The 25,751-nt window shown below is 36.9% G+C and overlaps 1 protein-coding gene across 12 annotated transcripts in view; it reads right to left on the bottom strand.

Moving 5' to 3' along the window:
- Nucleotides 1-25,751, bottom strand: part of RANBP17 (RAN binding protein 17) — a 335,917-nt gene that overhangs the window by 292,812 nt on the left and 17,354 nt on the right. For all 12 annotated transcript variants that reach the window (XR_011525453.1, XR_011525452.1, XR_011525451.1 and 9 more), the window contains one exon: nucleotides 1,471-1,637. Coding sequence is in view for 9 of the 12 variants with exons in the window: in XM_070570350.1 (XP_070426451.1) it covers nucleotides 1,471-1,637 (167 nt within the window). In the remaining 3 variants the exon portion in view is untranslated. The remainder of the gene's footprint in view (nucleotides 1-1,470; nucleotides 1,638-25,751) is intronic.

The raw sequence follows: 25,751 nt of genomic DNA on the forward strand, positions 1-25,751 counted from the left end.
TAAACTCTGAAAACATTTTCTGTTTCTTCTGGTCTTCCAAAACCAACTAAAGCCCAACTTAAGCTCAACTTACCAGTCACTGAAAAGGGAGCTTGAGAACTGTTAGCCAACAAGAACGATTTCATTCCATTCAGTTTTTAACCTTGAGTTTATTTTAAAAGAACTCTGAAGTCTATTCTTGTCTACACTAGTGATTCTTGATGAGCTGTGTGCAATCTTAGTAAATGATAAGAGAGGGGTGCTTAGTAAATGATGCGAGACAACTCTCAAGTGAGAAACTCATCTGTCTCTGAACAAACTATCCCTCGGTCCCAGGGCAGATCTCCTCAGGGCCGAAAGTACACTTACTCCTGTGAGGTTTTAGATGATCAAATATGTGCTAACCAGAGTTTCAACAATATTAATAAAAAAGCAGTATAGTCTAGTATTTTATATTCTGAGGTTTCCAGCACTGCACTATATGACGGAGTTACATCTTACACAGGGATTAAATTTTAAAGTTACTGTATAATAAATCAAATCTCAGAAAGTCCAAATTGCCCCTAATTGCCAATAAACCAATACTTAATCATCTCTCAATCCAAACTGCCAATTTTTCTTTGAGAATTATAACAGATCACTGCTTCTTCAGCAGAGCACCAGCTAAAGTACTTTTCTTGCAATTAGGGATAATGTTTGTATGAAAAAGTGTATCTTTAAATATCACAAAAGGCATACAGGAACAGGAAATAGCAGATTTAGATTTCTCAAACCACACTCCAGGACATATAATATTGTGTGGAAGCCCAAGTGGAATCACTGGCACAATTTAGTGTTCTCTCTTTTTTTTTTTTTCCGGTCCAAACACCTGAATTTGTGTAGTTAAATGTGCATATGCTGTAACTTTAACCACTTAGGTTGAAAACATTCTTGAGATACAGTCAATGTGGTACAATGTAAAAATTAAATATATATATATATATATATATCTTCAGTTAGAAAACTTTTTGAAGTACTAGCTCTATGCTTAACTAAGTCACTGTGCAATCTTATGCAAATTACTTAATTTTTCTAAGCCTCGGTTTTCTCATTTACAAAATGAAATCCACTTCTCAGAGATGTAATGAGCATTAAATTAGAAAATACATGGAAAATATATACACGTTTTGTATACATGTAATACACAGACACACATTAGAAATACAGATATACACATATACGTACACAGTGCACAGACACACATGCTAGAAATAACATATTTTTGAAATGAGAAAACATCATAATTTGCATTCTTCTGGTCTAGAAATTATAAAATGGCATGATCTTCATTTACTGTCACTAAAAAGTAAAGGACCCAAAGGATAAATAATAAAGCATAATTAATATGGTACTGGTAGCCACAAAACAAACCATACAGCTTTAAGAAAAGCAGTTTCCTAATCCAAGAAAAACACCTAGTGATGTTCTAATAATGTAACAATGCCTTCTTACCTGAAGAAACTTCTTCACGTCAGCGATAATTTCTCTGAAGATAAACTGGTCTTTCTGAACCTCAAACCACCCCAATTTAGTGATTTTAGCAATGACTTGAATCAGAGCTTGGATGACAAAAGGAGCCAGTTTGGGTTGCGATGCCACATAATTAAGGATGTAGTTTCCTGTAAGAAAATAATCTATGATCATTTAGACTTTTCAGTAACATAACGTGAATCATGTGAAGAAAAACAGGTGGTGATGGCATGTTCTTTGACAAAAAGTTAATCCCTTTCTCCAAGATAGGTACTTACTTATATAGTCATGTCCCACGTAACAATGTTTCAGTCAATGATGAACCACATATATGACAGTAGTCCCATAAGATTAGTACCACATAGCCTAGGTGTGTAGTAGGCTATACCATCTAGGTTTGTATAAGTACACTCTGTGATGTTTCCACAATGATGACATCGTCTAAAGACATTTCTCAGAACATATCCCTGTCGTTAAGTGTTATCAGTTCTGCTATAAGGCTTATTTCAAAAAGCAAATTTGTTCCAATTCGCTTGATATATTAGGGGATAATTTGAGTATAATGAGAATGTCACTTTTGTTTTTGCATGATTTCACATAGAAAAAAATTCTAAGTAAACACAGAAAATGAAACCAGGCCAAATGAACCAAGCAATATAAAAAAAGGCATATACCACAAACCTCTACTAGCTATCTCACTTCAGCTGGTATGTTCCTAGCCTCACCCATTTCTATCTGGTGTTATAATTTTTTATCTTATCTCAGATCACCTTCCTTCTACCACTTTATAACACAGAAACTGCAACCCTCCTGAAACGCAGTTCCACAAACAAACTCCAGGGCTTCTTCAAAACAAAATGTCATATTTATTCTACAATTATATATTTCTTAACCATTTAATGTATAAAACTCTACTATGCCTTTTATGAGATTTCTTTTTTGAATGTGTCACTGACAAGGTGTTTGAATTTTATTTCCATAATCCCATTTCTCCCATAAGCCCTGTGGTTTTACTGCATAACATTGTACAGCACAGTCACTTTTAGGAATACATATGTCATGTTATAGCAAAACAGACTGTACATTATCCTGTTTAAGTGGCATAAAAAAATACAAATAGTACAATATGATAAAATAAGTATATAAATTAAAGAAAGTATGAATAGAACAGTAAAGTAAAGTTTAAAGTTAATATAGCAGAATCATTAAAAGTGGGTAGCAAATTCAGCTATGAGGTTCCTAGTACACTGTAATTGAGGTCAGGTAACAAATATGTCACAAAGTCTATCAGAAAAATAAAAGAAAAAATATTTTAAATAGGAAAAGATCCCCTTTTTACTCTGGACCCCAAAGGCCAGCATGGCATTTGGGAAAATAGTGAAGAAAAGGTAAACATCTCAATATTTAACTAAAAATAGCCTTAATGGAAACAACTCAAAAATCCAAGAACACTTTCAACTGTTGTTTTTGACAAATGTAGTAAGATTCTTGACATTAAAAAAAGAGTTCTCAGAGTGACGTCAGCATCATGCTGGAGTGAACTTGCCCAGGACTCTCTCCCCTCCAACATACAACAGAAAGGAGCAACCATATTCCAACAGAAAATACCCTAAAAGCACAAAAGTCCTCGGAGTGTCACGGCAGTCACACGAAAGAAGGTGGAGAGGCTGGAGCCCCCCTCGGAGGACCTGGAACAGGTTAAGAGAGATCTTTGCTCCTTCCCCTAAAGACTGCGGTCACTGCTGTGCGAGGCTCCGAGAGGGAAGGAGTGGGGGAGCAGTTGAGCGTCCACAGGATCACCCAGGACTCCCTAGGGCCCTTGCAGCCTAGAGGGAAGCCCTCTAATGGGGCGAAAGCTTTCACCCAGTGTTACCTCATCAAACCAAGACCCCAGGAAACCAGATAGCGAGAGCTGATGGGGAAACCTGAGGTTGCACACAGGAGAAAGCACCCCTCCCCCAGCCCATGCCAATGCCATCTTGGCTGAAGGCAAGGGCTCAGAATACACGGCTCTCGACCCCCATCCAGTGCCAATAGGCTGTAACTGCAACTGAATAACATCACAATGGGAAAGCCCCATCCTTCCAACATCAGGCCAGAGAGAAAACGATAAACACCCAGAACTCAGTCCTGAGGACACAGAAATAAGTAAACTAAACAACAATGAATTCAAAATACATATCATCAAAAAACTCAAGGAGGTAAAAGAAAATATAGAGAAACAATTCAAAGAGTTCAGGAGCTACTTCACAAAAGAGATTGAAACTATAAAGAAGAATCAATCAGAAATATTAGAGATGAAAGGCACAATGGAACACATAAAACAAAATACGAATTCCCTGAATGCTCATGTGGACACCAGAGAGGAGCAAATCAGCATAATCGCAGACAGACAGGTTGAAACGCTCCAGACAGAGAAGGAGAGAGAACTAAGACTAAAAAGAAATTAAGAAAGTCTCTAAGAAATATCCAACTCAATGAGGAAATGCAACATAAGGATTATGGGTATTCAAGAATGTAAAGAGGAGAATGGAGCAGAAAGCGTGCTCAAAGAAATAATAGCAGAGAACTTCCCAAATCTAGGGAATGAGAGAGAAATGTGTGGAGGAAACTTTCAGATCTCCTAGATTTTGTCAACGTAAAAAGACCTACTGCAAGGCATATAGCAGTAAAACTGGCAAAAATGAATGACAAAGAATACTCAGCGCAACAAGGCAGAAGAAAATAACCAACAAAGGAACCCCTATCAGACTTTCAGCAGATTTCTCTGCAGAAACCTTAAAAGCTAGGAGACAATGGAATGACATATTCAAAACTTTAAAAGATAAAAGTCTACAGCCAAGAATACTCTATCCAGCAAATACATCCTTCAGATATGAAGGAGAAATTAAATCTTTCCCAGACAAACAAAAGCTAAGGGACTTCATAGCCACGAGACCTCCCCTACAAGAAATCCTCCACAAGGCCCTCATATCTGAAAAAGAAAAAAAGGGAGAAAGAGGTCACAAAACAGAGTAAGGAGACAGATAGGCAGAACCAGAACAGGATAGCAAATATTCAACTATAGCATTAGGCTAAAGGGAAGGAAAACACCAAAAACAAAGACCATCTTGTCACTTTAACCATAAACTCTCAACACAAGTTGGAATAAGAGATAAGAATAATAACTTAGGAGGGGAGGAGAAGAGGGACTGAATCAGTTTAGACTAAGGAAATAAGACGCCATCAGAAAATGGAGTAAGTTATGCACAAGATTCTGAATACAAACTTTAGAGTAGCCACTAAACCACTAAAGAAGGCACTAAAGAAGAACAGAGACACAAAAAATAATTAAGGAAAAACCAAAGAAAAACATCATAAAAAACTGCATAATTCAATGGGTAGGCCAAAACACACAGGACAAAAAAACTAAGGAAATGCAGGAAAATCAGAACATGAGTGACATAATGACATCATTAAGCCCTAATACGTCAATAATCACCCTCAATGTAAACGGAGTGAACTCTTCAATAAAAAGACACAGAGTGGCAAGATGGATTAAAGAACAAGATCCAACAATTTGTTGTCTCCAGGAAACACATCTAAGCTCCAATGACAAATACAGGCTCCGAATGCAGGGGTAGAAGACAATACTCCAAGCTAATGGCAAACAAAAGAAAGCAGGTGTTGTGATAATTATATCAGACAAAGTAGCCTTCAAGATAAGGCAGGTAAAGAGAGACAAAGAGGGGGCAAAAAACTATATGCCAACAAAATGCATAACCTAGAGGAAATGGATAAATTCTTAGACTCTTACAATCTCCCAAAGCTGAGTCAATAAGAAACAGAGAACCTGAAAAGACCAATCACAAGGAAAGAGATTGAAACAGCAATCAAAAGCATCCCAAAGAATAAAACTCCAGGACCAGACGGCTTTCCTGGGGAATTCTACCAAACTTTCAGAGAGGATTTAATACCTATCTTTTTCAAGCTATTCCAAAAAATTAGGGAAGATGGAACACTTCCTAACACATTCTATGAGGCCAACATCACGCTGATACCAAAACCTGACAAGGACACCACGAAAAAGGAGAACTACAGGCCAATATCGCTGATGAACACAGATGCAAAAATTCTCAACAAAATTTTGGCAACCCGAATTCAGCAAGACATCAAAAGGATCATACATCACAATCAAGTGAGATTCATACCAGGAACACAGGGATGATTCAACAGCTACAAATCAATCAACATGATACACCACATCAACAAACTGAGGAACAAAAACCACATGATCATCTCAATAAATGCAGAGAAAGCATTTGACAAGATCCAACAGCCATTTATGATGAAAATTCTTAACAAAATGGGGACAGAAGGAAATTACTTTAACATAATAAAGGCCACAAATGACAAACCCACAGCCAACATGATACTCAATGGGCAAAAACTGAGCACCATCCCTCTTAGAACAGGAACAAGACAAGGATGTCCACTATCACCACTCTTGTTCAACATAGTACTGGAGGTCTTGGCCAGAGCAATTAGGCAAGAGAAAGGAATAAAAGGAATCCAAATAGGCAGTGAAGAAGTGAAACTCTCCCTGTTTGCAGAAGACATGATCTTATATACAGAAAACCCAAAAAAATCCATTGGAAAACTAATAGAAATAATTAACCACAGTAAAGTTGCAGGGTATAGAGTTAACTTACAAAAATCAGTTGCTTTTCTATACTCCAATAACGAACTTACAGAAAGAGAACTCAAGAATATAAATCCATTTCCAATCGCAACTAAAAATACAAAGTACCTAGGAATAAATTTAACCAAGAACATGAAGGATTTATACAATGCAAACTATAAGACACTACTGAGAGAAATTGATAATGACTTAAAGAGATGGAAAGAGATTCCTTGCTCATGGATTGGAAGAATAAACATAGTTAAAATGTCCATACTACCCAAAGCAATCTACAGATTCAATGCAATCCCTATCAGAATCCCAATGACATTCTTCACGGAACTAGAGCAAAGAATGCTAAAATTCATATGGGGCAATCAAAGACCCTGAATTGCTAAGGCAGTCCTGAGAAAAAAGAACAAAGCTGGAGGCATCACAATCCCTGACTTCAAAATATACTACAAAGCCATACTGACCAAAACGGCAGGGTACTGGTACAAAAACAGGCACACAGATCAATGGAACAGAACTGAAAGCCCAGAAATAAAACCTCACATCAACGGACAGCTAATCATCAACAAAGATGCAAAGAACATACAATGGAGAAAAGACAATCTCTTCAATAAATGGTGTTGGGAAAACTGGACAGCCACATGCAAAAGAATGAAGGTAGACCACTATCTCACACCATACACAAAAATAAACTCAAAATGGATTAAAGACTTGAAGATACATCCTGAAACTATAAAACTCCTGGAAGATAATATTGCCAGTACACTCTTTGACATTGAACTAAAAAGGATATTTTCAAATACCATGTTCTCTCAGACAAGGGAAACAAAAGAAAGAATAAACAAGTGGGAATTCATCAGACTAAAGAGCTTCTACAATGCAAAAGAAACTAGGATCAAAACAAAGAGACAAGCCACCAACTGGCAGAAAATATTTGCAAAATCATACATGTGACAAGGGGTTAATCTCCATAATATATAAGGAATTCACCCAAATGAACAATAAGAAAGCAAACAATCCGATCAAAAAGTGGGCAGAGGAGATGAACAGACATTTTTCCAAAGAAGATATACAGATAGCCAATAAACACAGGAAAAGATGTTTAACATCACTAATCACCAGGGAAATGCAAATCAAAACTACACTAAGATACCACCTTACATCTGTTAAAATGGCTATAATCACTAAGACTAAAAATAACAAATGTTGGAGAAGGTGTGGAGAGAAGGGAACCCTCACACACTGCTGGTGGGAATGCAAACTGGTGCAACCACTATGGAAAACAGTATGGAGATTACTCAAGAAACTAAAAATGGAACTACCATATGACCCAGCTATCCCACTACTGGGTATCTACCCAAACAATTTGAAATCAACAATCCAAAGTAGCATATGCACCCCTATGTTCATTGCAGCACTATTCACAATAGCCAAGACATGGAAGCAACCCAAGTGCCCATCGACCAATGACTGGATAAAGAAAAAAAGACAAATTCATATTTGCAATAACATGGAAGGATCTGGAGGGAATTATGCTAAGTGAAATAAGCCAGTCTGAGAAAGACAAACACCAGATGATTTCACTCATGTGGAATATAAACAAGTACTGAGACAAAGAAAACCGTTCAGTGGTTACCAGGGGAAGGAAGGGGGTGAAGGGCAGCACTTATGTGGTGACAGTCAAGAAATAATATACGATTGAAATCTCACATTGATGTAAACTATTATGAACTCAATTTTTAAAAAAAAGTTCTCATGATTAGCATAATTCAACCTTAATTTTTATTAAGCCTAAAATTATGTAGTTATACAAATAAAAAATACCATAAAACATATATTTTTTAAAAACCACAGATTTTCCTAGCATTAAGACAAATCTGAAAGAGGTTTCTCCTATGGATTATAGTAATATGGTTCTCCTAAGCTTCATTACATGTAATCTTTTATTTCAATAACAAAACTTAAGAAGATCATGCCACTTCCTGAATATAAAAGAAAATCTGGTTTACAGTCATGCACCACATAATATTTTGGTCAATGATAGACTGCATATATGACAGTGGTCTCATAAGATCAGTACCAGACAGCCTAGGTGAGAAGTAGGCTACACCATCCAGAATTGTGTAAGTATGTTATGATGTTCACACAATGACAAAATTGCCTAATGACACATTTCTCAGAACGTATCCCCATCGTTAAGCAATGCACAACTGTATTTATTTCAATTGTTTGTATTTTTAATATCTTGAAAAATTTTAACCTGGAGGGAAAGTGCAGAATCCATATGTGGGTAGGGATAACCTCTAGAAGAGTAATCTCAAAGTAATAAAACAATGAAATGGGAGACAAACCAAGTTTCACATTTAAGCTAGGTACCAATAAGCACACCCTCCTAGACTGCCCGAGCAAAGGCATCAGCTAATAAGTTTATTATCTAAGGCAGAAAAGAATTTAATAGACAATATTTCTGTCATTTTAGTTGAATGTTTTACATAAGATATTCACGTTATGCTTTTTCCATGAACTATAATACTGTTCCAGTTTAGTAAGCACCAATGATACCAATCAAGTAAAACAACAACAATCTCCTCATCACCAGGCCCAAGAAAATAGGGAAAAGTCATGCCAAAAAGAACATGAAATGTTCAGGAAGACACATAGGAGAATGAAATAAAACAGCTGGAAAAAGTTCTAGACAAGCATTAAAAGAAGTTGGAAAGCTATGCACTAGAGGCTGAGTGTCAAATGCCCAGGTGACAATAACAGTATTCAGCATTTAAGAAGCATGTTAGAAGTTAAAAGCGCTTCACAGAAAATACCTTACATAGCTCTCATAGCAACGTGAAGATACTACTATATTACTATTACTATTATTCTATTTCTTAGCCAAAAAATATGAAGGTCAAAGAGATGAAATGACTTGTCACAATGGCCAAACTGGGACTCTGAGTGAGGCTGTTTTGTTTGTTTTTAGTTTGTTTGCTGCTTCCAAATACCAGCAAAACCATATATTTTAGTTATAATTAGTAATTCAAAACTCTACTAAGTCCAAACCTGTAGACAGTCTTTTGAAGCTTAATACCACCAGACTGATACTTTAGGTACTACAAATTATGGGAATTTAATATGAAATAGTATTTTACTAATTTAAATCAGGTAAAAAATATGCCACAAAGTCTATCAGAAAACATACAAAAAGAATATACAAGAAAGGTGAAAGAGTCAATCTCCACTTTGGTCCCAAAGGTTAGGATGTTATTTGGGAAACAAGTAAAGAGATGGCAAATATCTCAGTATTTAACTAAAAACGCTTTGATGGAAACAATTCCAAGTTCTAAGACCACAAAAATTTGAGCTATAATCTATGTCTAAAGAGCTAGCTCATGAAATATTGGGAGAGAGAGAATACATGAGACAAAAAGAAACTACCACAAGAAGATCAAGGTAAGATTTATGAGGTGAAGATGTGGAGAAACTGAAAGCTTCACACATTGCTGATGAGAATGTAAAATGGTACAGGCCCTTGGGAACACAGTTTGGCACTTTCTTTAAAAGTTAAGCATAAACTTACCTATGACCCAGCAATTCCAGTCCTAGGTATCTACTCAAGAGAAATGAAAATGTATGTTCATACAAGACCTGAAGGTCAACATTCACAGCAGCATTATTCAAGTGGCCAAAAAGCAGAAACAACACAAATGTCCATCAAGTAGTGAATACATAACAAAATGTCATACAAAGGAATATTATTCTACAGTAAAAGCAAAATATTGATACATGCTACAACATGGATGAACCTCAAAAACATTTTGCTAAGTGAAAAAAATCAATTGCACAAAACTACATATGGTATGATTTTATTTATATGAAATATTCACAAAAGGTGAATCTATAGAAACAGAAAGCATCTTAGAGGTTGTGGTATGGGAGCAGGACTGACTGTAAATGAGCATCTTTTGGGAGTGATGGAAACCTTTTACCACTGACATGTGATGATGTTCACAGAACTATAAATTGACTAAAAATCATTACTTGTACACTTAAAACAGGTGCACTTTACGGTATGTAAATTATACCTCAATAAAGCTGTTTGAAGGGAAGTAAGGAAGGAAGGAAGGAGGGAGGGGTGAAAGGAAAATCGATTGGTTTATGTAAGTAATTAAGTATAAGCTACACCTTCATTTCAAGAGACGAAAAGGACAGCATTCCAGGCTAGAAAAACATAAAAACAGGCACCAAGGCAAAAATAACATGGCATGAGGGAAGACCTTCTGGCACAACTAGTAGAAGGCTACAAGGATGATCCATCAAGCTCATGAAGGGACTTGCATATTATGCTGGGAAAATGGTATTTAACTGATGAGCAACAGTAAGCCACTGCTAATTATACTAATAAATTTAGAAAATAGTGTAGTATTTCTATGACAATCACGTCATCTGCACATAGTGACACTTTCACTTCTTCCTTTTCAATTTGTATCCCTTTTATTTCTTTTTCTTGCCTGATTGCTCTAGCTAAGACTTCCAATGCTATGTTAAATAAGAGTGGTGAAAGTGGGCATGCCTGTCTGGTTCCTGTTCTTAAAGGGAGAGCTTTCAGTTTTTCTCCATTGAGAATGATATTTACTGTGGGTCATATATGGTCTTTATTATGTTGAGGTATTTTCCTTCCATACACATCTTATTTAGAGTTTTTATCATGAAAGGAAGCTGTATCTTGTCAAATGCTTTCTCTGCACCTGTTGAGATGATCATGTGATTTTTATTCTACATTCTGTTAATGTGGTATATCACGTTGATGGATTTGCAGATGTTGAACCATCCCTACATCCCTGGAATAAATCCCACTTGATCATGGTGTATGATCTTTTTAACGTATTGTTGCATTCAATTTGCCAGTATTTTGTTGAGGATTTTTGCATCAATGTTCATCAGCGATATTGGCCTGTAATTTTCTTTTATTGTGTTGTCCTTGTCTGGTTTGGTATCAGGGTAACATTGACTTCATAGAATGAGTTAGGAAGCTTCCCCGCCTCTTCAATTTTTTGGAAGAGTTTGAGAAGGATAGGTATTAAGTCTTCTTTGAATTTACTAGGCAAGCTGTCTGGTCCTGGATTTTTATTTTTTGGGAAGTTTTTGATTACTGTTTCTATCTCCTTACTGGTGACTGGTCTATTCAAATTCTCTATTTCTTCCTGATTCAGCTTTGGAAGGTTGGATGATTCTAAGCTTTTATCCATTTCTTCTAGATTATACAATTTGTTGGCGTACAGCTCTTCACAGTATTCTCTTATAATCTTTTGTATTTCTGAGGTGTCCATTGTAATTTCTCCTCTTTCATTTCTGATTTTATTTATTTGAGCCTTCTCTCTTTTTTCTTGGTGAGTCTAGCTAGAGATTTGTTAATTTTATCTTCTCAAAGAACCAGCTCTTGGTTCCAATGATTTCTTCTATTGTTTCTTCAGTCTCTCATTTATTTCTACTGATTTTTATTATTTCCTTCCTTCTGCTGACTTGGGACTTTGTTCTTCTTTTTCCAGTTAAAACCCTAAAGAATCTGCTAAAAAAACTTTTAGAAATAATAGATGAATACAAAACAGTTGCAGGATGTGAAATCAACATACAAAAATCAGTTGCATTTCTATACACTAACAACAAAGTAGCAGAAAGAGAAATTAAGAGTACAATCCCATTTACAGTTGCAACAAAAAGAATAAGATACCTAGGAATAAACTTAACCAAAGAGGTGCAAGATCTGTACCCCGAAAACTATAAAACATTGTTGAAAGAAATTGAAGAAGATACAAAGAAATGGAAAGATATTCTGTGTTTTTGGATTGGAAGAGTTAACATAGTTAAAAGGTCCATATTTCCTAAAGCAATCTACAGATTGAATGTAATCCCTATCAAAGTTCCAACAACATTTTTCACAGAAACAGAACAAAGAGTCCTAAAATTTATATTGAACAACAAAAGACCCCAAATAGCCAAAGGAATCATGAGAAAAAAGAACAAAGCTGCAAGTATCACACTCTCTGATTTCAAAATATACTACAAAGCTATAGTAATCAAAACAGCACGGTACTGGAATAAAAACAGACATACAGGTCAATGGAACAGAATCAAGAGCCCAGAAATAAACCTACACATATATGGACAAGTAATTTCAACAAGGGAGGCAAGAACATACAAAGGAGATAGATTTTCATTTCTTCAATAAATCGTGTTGGGAAAACGGGAGAGCCACATGTAAAAGAATGAAAGTAGACCATTATCTTACACCATGCACAAAAATCAACTCAAAATGGATTAAAGACTTGAATGTAAGATCTGAAACCATTAAACTTCTGGAAGAAAACATAGGCAGTACGCTCTTTGACATCGGCCTTCACAGCATTTTTTCAAATACCATGTTGGACCAGGTAAGGGAAACAACAGAAAAAATAAATAGATGGGACTACATCAAACCAAAAATCTTCTGCACAGCAAAGGAAACCATTAACAAAACGGAAAGACAGCCTAACCATTAGGAGAAGATATTTGCAAACCATATATCTGATAAGGGGTTAATATCCAAAATATATAAAGAACTCATACATCTCAACAATAAAAAAACTAACAACCCAACTAAAAAATGGGCAAAAGATCTGAAGAGAGATTTCTCCAAAGAAGATATACAGATAGCCAACAGGAACATGAAAAGATGTTCAATATCATTAACTATCAGGGAAATGCAAATCAAAACTACAGAGAGACATCGCCTCACCGCCATCAGAATGGCTACAATTAACAAGACAGGAAACAGTAAGTGTTGGAGAGGAAGTGGAGAAAAGGGAACCCTTGTTACTGCTGGTGGGAGTGCAAACTGGAGCAGCCACTATGGAAAACAGTATGGAGATTTCTCAAAAAATTAAGAATCTTCCATATGATCCAGCTATTCCACTGCTGGGTATTTATCCAAAGAACTTGAAAATCCCAATGCATAAAGATACATGCACCCCTATGTTCACTGAAGCACTATTCACAATAGCCAAGACTTGGAAGCAACCTAGGTGCCCATCAACGGACAAATGGATAAAGAAGATGTAGTATATACACACAATGGGATACTACTCAGCCATAAGAAATGATGAAATCTGGCCATTTGTGACAACATGGATGGACCCTGAGGGTATTATGATAATTGAAATAAGTCAGAGAGAAAGTCAAATACCATATGACCTCACTCACATATAGAAGAGAAAAACAACAACAAACAAACATATAACAAGAGCGACTGGATTGGTGGTTACCAGAGGGGAAGGGGGAGGGAGAAGCATGAAAGGGGTGATTAGGCACACGTGTGTAGTGACGGATTGTAATTAGTCTTTGGGTGGTGAACATGATGTATCTACACAGAACTGGAAATATATTACAATGTGCACCTGAAATTTATATAATGTTATAAACCAATGTTACCACAATTAAAAAAAAAGGAATCAATAAAAAAAAGAAAAAGAAAATAGTGTGGTGGACACAGAAAACTGGCAACAGAATTAATATTAGAAAATAATGAGACATATAGTCCAGGACCATATCATGAAGGACTGAGGATTTTTAAGTTGACGTGCGTGATAAGGCAATGTGACTGTTGAGGCAATTCTTCGCATTTTCCTATTTTAATTGACATGCTAATTGTTCTACTGACACATGTCAGACATGTCATGACAAATATTCTAATCTACTTGCAGAAACAAGAGTAGTAAGTCAAACCAAAGAAACTCATAGAGGAAATCCATCATTTGTTGTTTGAAATTGTGTTATATGTTTCTACTTTTCTCTTTTTCCCAAATTTCCCTTAATGAGTATTCCTCTTTTTTTAAAAACAGTATCTATTTAAAAAATATAAATAAGTCAAATAGACAATCTGAATAGGTCTATATATACTAAATAAATTGAACCAATAATTAATAACCTTCCAAAACAGAAAGCATCAGGCCCAGATGGGTTCGTGGGTGAATTCCACCAAACATTTAAGGAAGAAATTATACCAATTCTCTACAATCTTTTCCAGAACACAGAAGCAGAGGGAATTCCTCCTAACTCATTCTATGAGGCCAGCATTATCTTAATTCCAAAACTAGACAAAGACATTACAAGAAGAGAAACAACAGACCAGTGTCTCCCATCAACATAGAAGCAAAAATCCTCAACAAATTATTAGCAAATCCAACCCAACAATGTATAAAAAGAACTATATACCGCAACCAAGTGGGATTTATTCCACGTATGCAAGCCTGGTTGAACATCTCAAAATCACTTAATATAATCTATCACATCAACAGGCTAAAGAAGAAAAATCACATGATCATGTCAATAGATACAGAAAAAGCACTAACAAAATCCAACAGCCATTCATGACAAAAACTCTCAGCAAATAGTAACAGAGGGGAACTTCCTCATCTTGATGATGAACATTTACAAAATACCTTACAGCTGATGAATGAAATCAAAGAAGAACTGAATAAATGGAGAAATATTCCATGTTCATGGATAGGAAGACTCAATAATATCAAGATGTCAGTTCTTTCCAAATTGTTCTACAGATTCAATGCAATACCAATCAAAATTCCAGCAAGTTATTTTGCAGATATTAACAAACTAATTCTGAAATTATAGAGAGAGGCAAAAGACCCACAATAGCCAACACACTAGTGCAGGAGAAGAAGAAAGTTGGAGGTCTGACACTACCCAACTTCAAGACTTAGAAAGCTATAGTAATCAAGACAGTGGCATACTGACAAAAGAACAGACAAATAGATAAACAGAATAGAAGGCCCAGAAACAGACCCACATAAAGAGAGTCAACTGATCTTTGACAAAGGATAAAAAGCAATAAAATGGAGCAAAGATAATCTTTTCAACAAACTGTGCCAGAACTGGACATCCACATGCAAAAACATGAACCTAGACACAGACATTACACTCTTCACAGAAATTAACTCAAAATGGATAAGAGACCTAAATGTAAAATGCAAAACTATAAAAACTCCTAGAAGATAACATAGGAAACAAATCTATATGACCTTGTGTTTGGCGATGACTTTTTACACACAACAAAGACATGATCCATGAAACAAATAATTGATAAGCTGGAGTTTATTAAAATGAAAAACTACTGCTCTGTGAGAGACAATGTCAAAAGAATGAGAAGACAAGCCACAGACACAGAAAATCTTTGCAAAAGACTTGTCTGATAAAGGAGTGTCATCTAAAAACATACAAAGAACTCTTAAAACTCAATAATAAGAAAACAAACAACCTGGTTTAAGAATGGGCAAAAGACCCAAAGAGACAGCTCATCAAAGAAAACACACAGATAGCAAATAAGCATATGAAAATATGTTTAACATCATATGTCATTAGGGAAGTGCAAATTACAACAACAAAAAGAGGGCCAGCCCTGGTGGTGTAGTGGTTAAGTTCAGAGTGCTCCACTTCAGCAGGCAGGCCTTGGCTCCTGGGTGTGGATCTACACCAGTCATTGGCACCCATGCTGTGGCAGCAGCTCATGCACAAAATAAGGGAGACTGGAAACAGATGTTAGCTCAGGGCGAATCTTCCTCAGCAAAAAAAGTATAAATATATAAATAAATAAATAAAACAAGATACTACTACACACCTATTAGAACAGCCAAAATTCAAAACACTGAAAATAGCAAGTGTTGGCAAGGATATGAGCAATGGGAATGCTATTCACTGCTGGTAGGAATGCAAAATGGTATAGCCCATTTGGAAGACAATTTGGCAGTTTCTTACAAAACTAAACGTACTCTTATCAGACGATCCAGCAATCAATCTCTTTAGTGTTTACCCAAATAAGTTAAAAATTTACATCCACACAAAAACCTGCCTTACAGCAGTTTTATTCATAATTGCCAAAACCTGGAAGCAATCAAGTTGTTCTTCAGTTGGTGAATGGATAAACTCTGGTATATCCAGACAATGGCATGTCATTCAGGGCTAAAAACAAAAGAGCTACCAAGCCATGAAAAGATAGGAAAGAACCTTAAATGCATATTATTAAGTAAGGTAGCCAAGCTGAACAGGCTACACTCTGTATGATTAGAACTATATGACATTCTGGAGAAGATAAAACTATGGAAACAATAAAAAGATCAGTGGCTGCCAGGGGTTAGAGGGAGGGACGGATGAATAAGTAGAAGACAGGATTTTTAGGGCAGTCAAACTGTTCTGTCTAATACTATAACAGGGCTATATGTCATTATACACTTATCCAAAGCCACAGAATGCACAACACTAAGAATGAACCCTAATGTAAACTATGGACTTTGGGCAATAACGATGTGTCAATAATCTAGATTCATCGATTGTCACAAATGTACCACTCTGGTGCAGGACGGTAATAATGGTGGAGGCTATACATGTGTGGGGTCACGGGGTATATAAGAACTCTTTACTTTTTGCTTAACTTTGCTATGAACCTAAAACTGCTCTTAAAAAATAAATTCCAGGAATGAGGTTCTTCCTAAGCATTTCTTGAAGAAAAGGTTTTGCGGCGATGAACTCCCTTAAATTTTGTTTATCTGGGAAAGTTTTTATTTCTCCATCATATTTTAAGGATATTTTCGCTGTGTAGAGTATTCTTGGCTGCAGGTTTTTGTCCTTCAGAGTTTTGAATGTTTCATTCCAATCTCTTTTAGCCTGTAAGGTCTCTCCTGAGAAATCTGCTGATAGCCTTATGGGGTTTCCTTTGTAAGTTATTTTCTTCTGCCCGGCTGCCCTTAGTATTTTCTCTTTGTCGTTGACTTTTGCTAGTTTCACTACTATATGCCTTGGGGTTGATCTTCTTGCGTTAATAAAGTTTGGAGATCTAGTGGCTTCTGTCACATGAAGTTCCAGCTCTCTTCCCAAGTTTGGAAAGTTCTCAGCTATTATTTCTTTGAACAGGCCTTCTGCCCCCTTCTCCTTCTCTTCTCCCTCTGGTATGCCTATAATCCTTATGTTGCATCTCCTAATTGAGTCGGATAATTCTCGGAGAGTTTCTTTATTTCTTTTTAGTCTTAGTTCTCTCTCCAACTCTGTCTGCAGCATTTCTATATTCCTATCCTCCAAATTGCTAATTCTGTCCTCCATATTATCAACCCTACTGTTCAGAGAGTCCAGATTTTTCTTAATCTCCTCCATTGTGTTCTTCATCTCCAGTATTTCTAGTTGGTTCTTCTTTAGCGTGTCAAGCTCTTTTGTGACATAGCTCCTGAACTCATTGAGTTGTCTACCTGAATTCTCTTTTAACTCGTTGAGTTTTTTAATAATGGCAGTTTTGAAATCATCATTTAGGTTACAGATTTCATTGTCTTTGGGATTGTTTTCTGGGTGCTTATCATTTTCCTTCTGTTCTGGAGATTTAATATATTTTTTCATACTGCTTCATGGCATGGATTTGTGCCTCCGCATAGAGATAGAGTTTAGTCGCTGCTTCCACTTGTTGTGACTTGTGTGTGTGTGTGGGGGGGGGGGGGCAGCTGATTAGACTGCACCAACCAGGAACCCTGTCAGCTGTTACTGACTGGACCTGGACCCCACCTCATAGTCACAGTGGTCCTGTGGGGTCCCTTGTCAGTTGTGGAAAGGGGTTACAAAATCCAGAACAAAGGAGATAAGCAGAAGGACAAGAACACAAAGTAACAGCTCTCCATCAGGACAAAATGCAAAAGAACCAGAAAACAAGTGATAAAATGGCAACAGTAGGGCCCCACGTTTCAATAATCACTCTAAACGTGAATGGATTGAACTCTCCAATCAAAAGGCACACAGTGGCAGGATGGATCGAAGAACAAGATCCAACAAAATCCTGCCTCCAGGAAACACACCTCAGCCCCAAAGACAAACACAGACTCAAAGTGAAGGGATGGAAGACAATACTCCAAGCTAATAATGAACAAAAGAAAGCAGGTGTTGCCATGCTTATATCAGACAAAGTAGACTTCAAAGCAAAACAGATAAAGAAAGACAAAGAGGGGCAGTATATAATGATAAAAGGGACGCTCCACCAAGATGGCATAACACTTATAAATATATACGCACCTATGACAGGAGCACCAAAATTCGTAAAGAAACTATTAACAAAACCAAAAGGAGACATCAACAGCAATACAATAATAGTAGGGGACCTCAACACCCCATTAACACCAATGGACAGATAATCCTGACAGAAAATCAACAAGGAAATTATAGAATTAAATGAAAAATTAGATCAGATGGACCTAATAGATATATATAGGACACTTCATCGAAAAACAGCAGGTTACACATTCTTCTCAAGCGCGCATGGAACATTCTCGAGGATAGACCATATCTTGGGAAACAAAGCAAGCGTCAATAAGTTCAAGAGGGTTGAAATAATATCAAGCATCTTTTCTGATCATAATGCTATGAAACTAGAAATCAACTACAAGAATAAAGCTGGGAAAGGGCCAAAAATGTGGAGACTAAACAACATGCTACTAAACAAACAATGAATTATTGAAGAAATTAAAGAAGAAATCAAATATTATCTGGAGACAAATGAAAATGAAAACACACCGTACCAAATTATTTGGGACGCAGCAAAGGCAGTCCTAAGAGGGAAATTCATTGCAATACAGGCTCACCTCAATAAGCAAGAAAAATCTTACATAAACAACCTCAAACAACACCTAACGGAATTAGAAAAAGAAGAATAAACACAGCCGAAAGTCAGTAGAAAGAGGGAAATAATAAAAATTAGAGCAGAAATAAATGATATTGAAACAAAAAAGACAGTAGAAAGGATCAATGAGACAAAGAGTTGGTTCTTCAAAAAAATTAACAAAATCAACAAACCCTTAGCCAGACTCACTAAAAAAAGAGAGAGAAGACTCAAATAAATAAAATTAGAAACGAGAGAGGAGAAATCACAACAGGTACCGAAGAAATACAAAGGATTATAAGAGAATACTATGAAAAACAGTATGCCAACAAATTGAACAACCTAGAAGAAATGGATAAATTCCTAGACTCATAAAACCTACCAAAACTGAACCAGGAAGAAATAGAGAATCTGAATAGACCAATCACAAGTAAAGAAGTAGAAACAGTAATAAAAAAACCTCCCCAAAAATAAGAGTCCAGGGCCAGATGGCTTCTCTGGAGAATTCTACCAAACATTCAAAGATTTAATACCTATCCTTCTCAAACTATTCCAGAAAATAGAGGAAGATGGAGCACTGTCTAATACATTCTACGAAGCCAACTTCACCCTGATCCCCAAACCTGACAAGGACAACACAAAGAAGGAGAACTACAGGCCGATATCACTGATGAACATAGATGCAAAAATCCTCAACAACATTTTGGCAGACCAAATACAGCAATACATCAAAAAGATTATACACCATGATCAAGTGGGATTTATACCAGGGACACAGGGATGGTTCAACATCTGCAAGTCAATCAACGTGACTCACTACATTAACAAAACGAGAAACAAAAACCACATGATCATCTGAATAGATGCAGAGAAAGCATTCGACAAGATCCAACATCCATTTATGATAAAAACCCTCAATAAAATAGGTATACAAGGAAAGGACCTCAACATAATAAAGGCCATATATGACAAACCCACAGCCAACATCATACTCAACGGACAAAAACTGAAACCCATCCCTCTCAGAACAGGAACAAGACAAGGGTGCCCACTTTCACCACTCTTATTCAACACAGTACTGGAGGTTTTGGCCAGAGCAATTCGGCAAGAGAAAGGAATAAAAGGAATCCAAATAGGCAACGAAGAAGGAAAACTCTCCCTGTTTGCAGACGACATGATCTTATATATAGAAAACCCCAAAGAATCCATAGAAAAACTATTAGAAACAATCAACAACTACAGCAAAGTTGCAGGGTATAAAATCAACATACATAAATCAGTAGCATTTCGCTATGCTAACAATGAACTAACAGAAAAAGATCTCAAGAACTCAATCCCATTCACGACTGCAACAAAACGAATAAAATACCTTGGGATAAATTTAACCAAGGAAGTGAAAGATCTATACAACAAAAACTACAAGACCTTCTTGAAAGAAATCGACGATGACATAAAGAGATGGAAAGACATTCCGTGCACATGGATTGGAAGAATAAACATAGTTAAAATGTCCATACTACCTAAAGCAATCTACAGATTCAACACTATCCCAATCAGAATCCAAATGTCATTCTTTACAGAAATTGAACAAAGAATCCTAAAATTCATATGGGGCAACAAACGTCCCCGAATTGATAAAGTAATCCTGAGAGAGAAGAACAAAGACAGAGGCATCACAATCCCTGACTTCAAAACATACTACAAAGCTACAGTAATCAAAACAGCATGGTACTGGTACAAAAACAGATGCACAGATCAATGGAACAGAATTGAAAGCCCAGAAATAAAACCACACATCTATGGACAGCTAATCTTTGACAAAGGAGCTGAGGGCCTACAATGGAGAAAAGAAAGTCTCTTCAACAAATGGTGCTGGGAAAATTGGACAGCCACATGTAAAAGAATGAAAATCAACCATTCTTTTTCACCATTTACTAAAATAAACTCAAAATGGACCAAAGACCTAAAGATTAGGCCTGAAACAATAAGTCTTCTAGAAGAGAATATCGGCTTTGACATCAGCTTCAAAAGAATCTTTTCGGACAACATAACGCCTCACATGAGGGAAACAATAGAAAGAATAAACAAATGGACTTCATCAGACTAAAGCGCTTATTCAAGGCAAGGGAAAACAGGATTGAAACAAAAAAACTGCCCACTAATTGGGAAAAAATACTCACAAGTTATTTATCTGACAAAGCGTTAATCTCCATAATAAACAAAGAACTCACACAACTCATCAATAAAAAATAGAACCACCCAATTACAAAATGGGCAGGGGACATGAACAGACATTTCTCCAAAGAAGATATACGGATGGCCAATAGACACACGAAAAGATGCTCATCATGACTAATCATCAGGGAAATGCAAATCAAAACTACACTAAGATATCACCTTACACCTGTTAGAATGGCAAAAATATCCAAAACCAACAGTGACAAACGTTGGAGAGGCTGTGGAGAAAGGGGAACCCTCATACACTGTTGGTGGGAATGCAAACTGGTGCAGCCACTATGGAAAACAGTATGAAGATTCCTCAAAAAGTTAAGAATAGAAATACCTTATGACCCAGCCATCCCCCTACTGGGTATCTATCCTAAGAACCTGAAATCAGCAATTCCAAAAGTTCCATGTACCCCTATGTTCATCGCAGCATTATTCACAATAGCCAAGTCATGGAACCAACCTAAGTGACCAGCAACTGATGATTGGATAAAGAAGATGTGGTATATATATATACAATGGAATACTACTCAGCCATAAAAAAGGACAAAGCTGTCCCATTCACAACAACATGGATAGACCTTGAGGGTATTATGTTGAGTGAAATAAGCCAGACAAAGACGAACTCTGTATGACTCCACTCATAGGTGGTAGTTAACATATGGACAAAGAGAACTGATCGGTGGTTGCCAGGGGAAAGGGGGGTGGGGGGAGGGCACTAGGGGTCAAGTGGTGTACCTACAACATGACTAATAATGATGTACAACTGTAATTTCACAAGGATGTTAACTTTCATAACCTTAATAAAAGAAAAAAAGTAAAATAAAACCAATAAAAAATAAATAAATAAATTCTATTTGAAATGTGTGTATGTAGAAAAGTAAGTCAAATAAACAAAATCACAATGTTTTATGACTTAAGTTTATAATGTTTGAACACTTATTTTTAAAACTATAAATTTCTCTTTTGCTTTCTTAAGCACACAAGTCCATGAGTACATGGATAAATTCTCCAGTACATTTTCTGCAGTGTCTATAACTCTGGGTGCTTAGAGAAATATCAGTCAAATGAGGCAAATGACACATCATTCTGTGACTTGACCATTCAAAAATTGAGCTTAAAGATCCATCATACATAATACATTTTAATTTTTCTGATACACAAATATGAATCATGTGAACCTTGAGGCTAGAGAGCAGAATGAGTCAACAGTCTATTTCTATTGTGAACAAAGATTTAAAAAATCTCTTACTTCAATTATTAGACCTTTGTCCATATGAAAAGGACACACACAAAATCTTAAAATACGTTACTTCTGAAAAATATATCGCTACTTTATAGAATCAGTTTTCCAACTACAGTAAGTTCCAAGCACTGTTCATACATATACATATTATCTTCCTAAGAAGTAGGAATCTGCTTCTGACTTTACATGCATGCCAAATCATTTTCATATAGCATCCTGAGAAATACTGAAGAGTTGACTTCTTTCCTATCATTCAGTTGCATATGAAGTTAAGACAATGGCTAAGAGCATGGACTCCACACACATTGTGTAGGCTTGAATCACAGCTCTATTTCTTACTAGATAAGTGAACTTGGATACACTACAGAGCCTACCAAATCTAATTTCCTCATTTATAAAATGAAGATAACAATAGTGCCCACCTCATAAATAGGGTGGATAAAATGAGACAGTGTAAATCTTAGTAAATAGCACACACAATAAAATGTTAGTTATTGTTTACTACTGAACTAGACAAAAACTTTTTGGATTACACGTTGTTGAATAACACATGAATGTTCATCACTAGATGGGTACAGGAGACTTGACTGCTTATCTTTAAAAAATGATAGAATCGAGAGTAGCAACGTCAGCATCATGGCAGAGTGAGATTGCCCGGGACTCTCTCCCTTCCAACATACAACAAAAAGGAGCAACCATATTCCAACAAAAAATATCCTAATAGCACAGGAATCCTCAGAGATCCACAGCAGCCAAATGACAGAGGGCGGGGAGGGTGAAGCGCCCCTCAGAGGAGCTGGAACAGGGTAACAGAGAACTTCGCTCCCTCCCCTAAAGACTGGGATTGCTGCCACAGGAGGCTCTGAGAAGGAAGGAGTCGGGGAGGGCTAGCACATCCGCAGGATCACCCAGAACTCCCACAGGCCCCCTGCAGCCCAGAGGGAAGCCCTCTAATGGGGGAAAGCTTTTGCAGGGGGTGAACTCATCAAACCAAGACCCTAGTAGACCAGATAGCTAGAGCTGCTCAGGAAACCAGGTCCGCATACAAGAGAAAGTACCCCCCCCACCCAACCCGCACTGTGCCACACCACCACGGCTGAAGGTGGATGGCTCAGAATAGGAGGCTCTCGACCCCCACCTAGTTGCAACAGGCTGTAACTGCAACCGAATAATAGCACTATGGGGAAAAATCTTTGTTCTAGCATCAGACAATTCATAAAAGCTCCAGACCAGAAGGAAAACAATAAAAAAAGAGAATTATGTCCTGAGGACTTGGAAATAAGTAAACTGAATGACAATGAATTCAGAATAGCTATCGTCAGAAAACTCAATGAGGTAAAGGAAAATATAGAGAAACAAGTCAACGAGTTTTGGAGTTAATTCACAAAATAGATTGAAACAATAAAGAAGAATCAATGAGAAATATTAGAGATGAAAAAGACAATGGATCAGATAAAACAAAATACAAATTCCCTGAATGCCGGTGCGGACACCATAGAGGAGAAAATTAGCATAATCGAACATAGACAGGTTGAATGGCTCGAGACAGGAGGAGAGAGAACTGAGACTAAAAAGAAATGAAGAAAATCTCCGAGACATAGCCAACTCAATGAGGAAATGCAATATAAGAATTGTCAGTACCCCAAAGGCAAAGAAAAGGAGAATGGAGCAGAAAGCGTGCTCAAAGAAATAATAGCAGAGAACTTCCCAAATCTAGGGAATGAGAGAGAAATGTGTGGAGGAAACTTTCAGATCTCCTAGCTATGTCAATGTAAAAAGACCTACTGCAAGGCATACAGCAGTAAAACTGGCAAAAATGAATGACAAAGAAAGAACACTCAGGGCAGCAAGGAAGAAGAAAATAACCAACAAAGGAACCCCTATCAGAATTTCAGCAGATTTCTCTGCAGAAACCTTAAAAGCTAGGAGACAATGGAATGACATATTCAGACTTTAAAAGATAAAAGTTTACAGCCAAGAATACTCTATCCAGCAAATATATCCTTCAGATATGAGGGAGAAATTAAATCTTTCCCAGACAAACAAAAGCTAAGGGACTTCATAGCCACGAGACCTCCCCTACAAGAAATCCTCAAGAAGGTCCTCATATCTGAAAAAAGAAAAAAGGGAGAAAGGGGTCACAAAATACAGAGTAAGGACACAGACAGACAGAATCAGAATAGGATAGCAAATATTCAACTAGAGCACTAGGCTAAAGGGAAGGAAAACACCAAAAACAAAGACCACCTTGTCACTTTAAACACAAACTCACAACACAAGTTGGAATAAGAGATGAAAATAATAACTTAGGAGGGGAGGAGGAAAGGGACCGAATCAGTTTAGGCTAAGGAAGTAAGAGGCCGCCAGAAAATGGACTAAGTTATGCACGAGATTCTGAATACAAACTTCAGGGTAGCCACTAAACTAAAAAACAGAACAGAGGGCTGGCCCCGTGGCCGAGTGGTTAAGTTCATGAGCTCCGCTGCAGGTGGCCCAGTGTTTTGTTGGTTCGAATCCTGGGCATGAACATGGCACTGCTCATCAAAACACGCTGAGGCAGCGTCCCACATGCCACAACTAGAAGGACCCACAACGAAGAATATACAACCATGTACTGGGGGGCTTTGGGGAGAAAAAGGAAAAAAAATTAAAAATAAAAATCTTTTAAAAAAAAAGTCATTCTGGCTTTACTTTAAAAACAGAACAGAGACACAAAAAGTAAACAAGGAGAAAGCTAAGAAACCCAGCATAAGAAAGTGCATAATGCAATGGGTAGGCCAAAACACACAGGACGAGAAACAAAGGAAATGCAGGAAAACTGGAAAACAAGTAACAGAATGACAGCATTAAGCCCTCATGCATCAATAATCACCCTCAATGTAAATGGAATGAACTCCCCAATAAAGACAGAGAGTGGCAAGATGGATTAAAGAACAAGATCCAACAATTTGTTGCCTCCAGTAAACACACCTTGGCTCCAATGGCAAATACAGGCTGGAAGGTGATACTCAAAGCTAATGGCAAACAAAGGAAAGCAGGCGTCACAATACTTATATCAGACAAAGTTGATTTCAAGATGAGGCAGGTAAAGAGTGACATAGAGGGTCAATATATAATGATCAAGGGAACACTACATCAAGAAGAAATAACGCTTATAAATATCTATGCACCCAACACAGGAGTACCAAAGTTCATAAAGCAACTATTAACAAACCTACAAGAAGATATCAAAAATAACACAATAATAGTAGGGGACCTCAATACCCCACTCACATCAATGGACAGATCATCCAGACATAAAATCAACAAGGAAACAGTGGAATTAAACAAAAAGCTAAAACACTTGGACTTAACAGACATATATAGAACACTCCATCCAAAAACAGCAGAATACACATTCTTCTCAAGTGCACAGGGAACATTCTCAAGGATAGACCATATGTTGGGAA

The sequence above is a fragment of the Equus przewalskii genome, chromosome 13, assembly GCF_037783145.1.
Source record: "Equus przewalskii isolate Varuska chromosome 13, EquPr2, whole genome shotgun sequence".
In the NCBI taxonomy this organism is placed as follows: Eukaryota; Metazoa; Chordata; class Mammalia; order Perissodactyla; family Equidae; genus Equus; species Equus przewalskii.